General features: G+C 60.7%; 2 protein-coding genes across 2 annotated transcripts; both read right to left on the minus strand.

The window, feature by feature from the left end:
• Positions 1–1,150: 1,150 nt before the first annotated feature.
• Positions 1,151–2,964, minus strand: LOC104004037 (40-kDa huntingtin-associated protein). The gene has a single exon (XM_024353250.3). It carries the CDS (start codon positions 2,832–2,834, stop codon positions 1,722–1,724), a length of 1,113 nt encoding a protein of 370 aa, XP_024209018.1. The 5' UTR covers positions 2,835–2,964; the 3' UTR covers positions 1,151–1,721.
• Positions 2,965–3,660: 696 nt separating this feature from the next.
• On the minus strand, positions 3,661–4,239 carry H2AB2 (H2A.B variant histone 2). Its single transcript, XM_016944639.4, has one exon. The coding sequence runs from the start codon at positions 4,154–4,156 to the stop codon at positions 3,809–3,811; it is 348 nt and encodes a 115-aa protein (XP_016800128.1). The 5' UTR covers positions 4,157–4,239; the 3' UTR covers positions 3,661–3,808.
• Positions 4,240–4,445: the final 206 nt, after the last annotated feature.

Consider the following 4,445-nt stretch of genomic DNA (forward strand, 5'->3'; position numbering starts at 1 on the left):
AATGGGCCTCTCCTGTGCTTCCCATTACTTCCACACTGTCGAAATAGAAATAGAAGCAGAAAAGAACACCCTACAAGTCCCACCCATTTGGAGGCACTCAACTCACAGTGACAACCCTCCACACCTCTCCCCTGCAAAAAGACGCAAAACAAAAACACCTACTCCAAACTGTGTCCTTACATCTCAGCCCCGAAGATCAGTATTGTGTGCAACTTCGGCCCAAAGGATGCATTTCCCCAGGGTTGAAAGTTTGAGAAAGAGGCTATATTCTGAAGAGTTCTTGTTGTCACCATCAAAAGGATTAAAAAGACGCAATAAGTAAGAAAACAGCTTAGTTGGGGGGCATGCTCCATTTGAGCCAGAAAGCCTTGGAAACTTAAGTGTTCTCAAACGGAACGCCATCCTGCTTTGGGGGAACACGGAGGCTGCCTTGCAGTCACGTGATCGCACAACACCAAAGGGCCACGCACTCTGATTTCACCTCCTTAACTAAAAGTTGCAGCAAAATCCCTATTACAGGCCAGGCGTGGTGGCTCATGCCTGTAATCCCAGCACTTTGGGAGGCCGAGGAGGGTGGATCATCTGAGGTCAGGAGTTGGAGACCAGCTTGGCCAACATGGTGAGACCCCCATCTCTATTAAAAATACAAAAATTAGCCCAGCGTGGTGGTGCACGCCTGTTAATCCCAGGCACCCTGGAGGTTGAGGTAGGAGAATCGCTTGAACCCAGGAGGCGGAGGTTGCAGTGAGCCGAGATCACGCCACTGCGCTCCTGCCTGGGCGACAGAGTGAGACTCCATCTCGAAAAAAAAAAAAAAAAAAAAAAAAAAAATCCCTATTACAAATAAAAGCTGTTGTGATCCAGACTGCATATACCTCTGCGAATGGAACCAGAACCGTGAATTCCAATGCAAATCGATGCATCGGCACCAGACCCGCTGCACTGGATGTATCTGCATTGCAGTCACCCCAGTACGGAGCACATCATAGATGATCTCTGCAGGTTCGTTGCCCACACAGGAGGCATAGCGCAAATTTCAAAGGAACGAATACAGCCTGGAGCCCAAACAGCTATCTGGTTCTGCTGCTGGCCTCCTGACAAGTAGGTAAGAGAGTCACATTTTATAGACGACGGACACCAAAACCACACATGAGGAGTACAAGAGTAGCTTTATCATGGATTTAGGGCTGTGGTTACAAGGAAGCTGTAAGGAATAAAATGACTCCCATGAAGACGTACCGTGCGGACGAGTGGAAGGAGAAATTTGGCCATTACAAAGACACAGGAATATGTTAAGAAGTGAGGGGCAGGATGAAATCATCTAGGGTAGGTATTTAGAGGGAGGGCGCCGTGCAAAATAAGATCCTCACTATGAAACAAAGGCGGAGGCAGGAGGCTGCGTTGGGTGGAAGCAGCGGAGGAAGGAGACGAAAGGGATTGTCATTTTCATGTCGTGGCTTTTTAGAAGACAGCCATGTCCTCTACTCTGATTCTATCAAAATGTGTTCTCGGGGTGCTGGTAACGTTCAGCCAACGAAATAATTCCTATGGCGGCAGTAGGAATAACAAAACGCAGAAGCGGGAACGATGTCTTTTTATTCCTCCCCAGACGCAAACGTGGATGCATGAGGTTTGGTAACAGGCAAAGTCATCTGGTTAACGTGACTGATGCAAAAAGTCCCGGCCTGGGCAAAAAGAAGTCATTGGGTGAATGGGACGGATCAGACTCCCTGTCCTGAGGGGGAGATGGTTTCTTGCAGAACGAGGTGAAGGAGGTGGTTCTGCTCAGCAGTCAACAGTGGCCACATCTCCACCTGCAGCGACTTGATGGCTTCCGTGTCCTTTTCGTGGGTAGCCATGACCAAAGACTGGAGCAGCAGAAAGAGCTCCTCGGGAAGCTGGCCGCTGCTCTCCTGCCCGTGGCTGTCAAAAGCCTCCCAGGAGTACTTCTCCAGGGTCTGGGCGTGCTCCGGCAGCAGCTTGGCGGGCGGTGGTTGCAGGAGGAGCAGCAGCAGCACGCGGGACACCTCGCAGCGGACTAGCACGTCCGAGAAGGCGCCCAGGGCGGCGGGAGAGGGCGCCGCCGAGCCGGAGTTCGGAGGAAGCGGCGCGGCCGGTAGGGCGGGCGTCGCCCCGGGCCCGGGCTGGGGTGCCGGCGGCGGGGGCGGCGGCAGTGACTGCACCGGGTGGCTGCCGTGCTCCCGCGCCAGGCGCTGCATGCGCGTGAAGACCGCCAGGGCGCCGGTGTAGTCGCGCGCCAGCAGCTGGCAGGAGGCGGCCTCGCCAAGCGCCTGCAGCGCGGCCAGGGGCAGCTGGGGCAGCTGGAGCTGGGCGGCGCGCTGGAAGTGACCGGCGGCGGCGGCCGGCTGGCCCAGGTCGCGCAGGGCGGCGGCCAGCTCGAGGCAGAGGGCGGCGGCGGCGGCCGGCTGACCCAGCTCGAGGTGCAGACGCACCGCGGCGCCCAGGGCGCTGGCGGCGGCCTGCAGCGGCTCCCCGTAGGCGGCGGGGCAGACCAGGCGCTGGCGCGCGTCGCGCTCCTGCCGCAGGAAGAGGCGGGCGGCCTCGGTGAGGGCCAGCGCCTCCCCGGGCCCGTGGAAGAGCGCCTGCTGGCAGCGCGCCACCGCCAGCTGGCACCAGGCCGCGTAGGGCAGACACTCCTGAGCGCGCAGCTCCCGGCCCAGCTGTCCGAACTGCTCGCCGGCCTCCGCCACGTTCGGCTTCCGCAGGAACCGCTTCTTCAGCTTGTTCGACACCAGCCGGTAGCGGGCCAGGAAGTCCCCGGCCTCGGGTCCCGGGCCGGCGCCGCCGCCCAGGCCTGCAGCCGCTGCCGCCATGCTCGCCGCCCCAAGCACTTCCCGACGCGCCGCCGCAGCTGGCGGGCGGGCCGGGGCGGGGCGACGTGCCCTGCGTCCCCCTCGGCGGGCTGCCGCCGTGCCCGCGCCGGCTCCCCAGCCCGAGCCTGCCCCTTGCCCTGGTGATATGCAAAGAGCGGGATCGGAGGCGGGGCCTGGCCGGGCTGTGAGCGGCGTATGCAAATGGAGGGTCTCGGGGATGCGGAGCCAAGACCCTGGGAAGGTACGCGGGGCCTGGCGGGGCACCAGCTGCTGCTAGCTCGGCTGCAATGCAAATGGTCTAGGCTGCTAAAGGCATCCCACAGCCTCTCCATCTGAACATGACCCAAACTAAACTCGTGACCCTAATTCCATGTCTGTGCATTTCTGGACTGTTGTTCCGCCCCCCTCCGCCCCCCCCCCGCCCCGACTACTCACTCCTCCGTCTTCCGGTCCAGGGCCCCTTGCCAAGCGCCGGGTCCACCTCTCCGTCCCCACCCCGGTTGCCTTAGAAGTCCGTCCTGTCGCAACACTGCAGTCATGGTCTTGAGGCCCACCCGCCCCAACGAACACCATCATGCTGAGGACTTTCCCGGGCAGGCCCTGACTTGCTCAGAACCAGCGGGGGTGTCCCCTTCCCACCCAGGGCCACTCCCCTGCACTGTCACCGGCAGAGACTGCTCCTCTGTGCCATCCCTGACTCCCACCCAACCCCAGACCCCCACCACCTCTCCATCCCTCCAGCTGTGGAGGTCTCACAACCCCCCAACCCATCTCACCGCCCCCCCACCCCCACCCCAAGGCAAAGTGACTGAAGCAGGCAGATGGGTTCCTTTAAACATTTTATTGACAGAATTAATGAAGGCCCAAGACTTTGGGGCCTGGGCTGTGGGGGGAGGGTGTTTAAGGCCGGGGGATTTGGGGCCGGGTGGGTGGACGAGTGGACCTGTCAGGTCCCAGGGGCCGGGTGTCAGAAGCTAGTCCTCGCCGGGGGCCACTTGAGAGATGGTGGTCGTGTTGAAAAGGGTGCTCAGTAGCCTGTCGTTGTGAACCACCATGTCCAGCAGCAGGGGAGTGATGTTCCGCGCTCCGCTGTTCTGGGCCTCGTTGCCCGCCAGCTCCAGGACCTTGGCCGTCAGGTACTCAATAACCGCAGCGAGGTAGACCGGCGCCGTGCGACTCAGGCGCTGAGCGTACTGGCCCTCCCGTAGACTGCGCTCCACCTGGCTCACTGAAAACGAAAGCTCCGCTCGGACGGTGCGAGAGCAGGTCCGCCCCCGGCCGCCAGCACCGGAGGACCCTCGGTGTCTCCTCCTCCTCGGCATGCTGGGCGTTGAGTGTGCTATCTCGGCTTGGCCCAGCTAGGCAAGATGGCTCTCAAGAGGACAGTTAGCGCGTCCAGTACTGTGTATCCTAGCGACCAGGGCCCAGCCCCTCATTGGCTAGGGAGCCGAGACCAATGGGCACGCACATCCGGTGACGGGCACGCATGTGGTGACGGGCACGCATGTGGTGACGGCCCCTCACAAGGGACGCACGTCCGTCAGGTGACCTCATCACTTTCCCATTGGCCTCGAGGGAGCAGGCCTGGGCCTAGAAGTGGCTGGAGGGCCG

Source organism: Pan troglodytes, chromosome X, assembly GCF_028858775.2.
Source record: "Pan troglodytes isolate AG18354 chromosome X, NHGRI_mPanTro3-v2.0_pri, whole genome shotgun sequence".
NCBI lineage: Eukaryota > Metazoa > Chordata > Mammalia > Primates > Hominidae > Pan > Pan troglodytes.

What these genes read in the sequence shown, in the direction of transcription:
- LOC104004037 (XM_024353250.3), bottom strand. Translation starts at nt 2,834, where the DNA reads ATGGCGGCAGCGGCTGCAGGCCTGGGCGGCGGCGCCGGCCCGGGACCC.
- H2AB2 (XM_016944639.4), bottom strand. Translation starts at nt 4,156, where the DNA reads ATGCCGAGGAGGAGGAGACACCGAGGGTCCTCCGGTGCTGGCGGCCGG.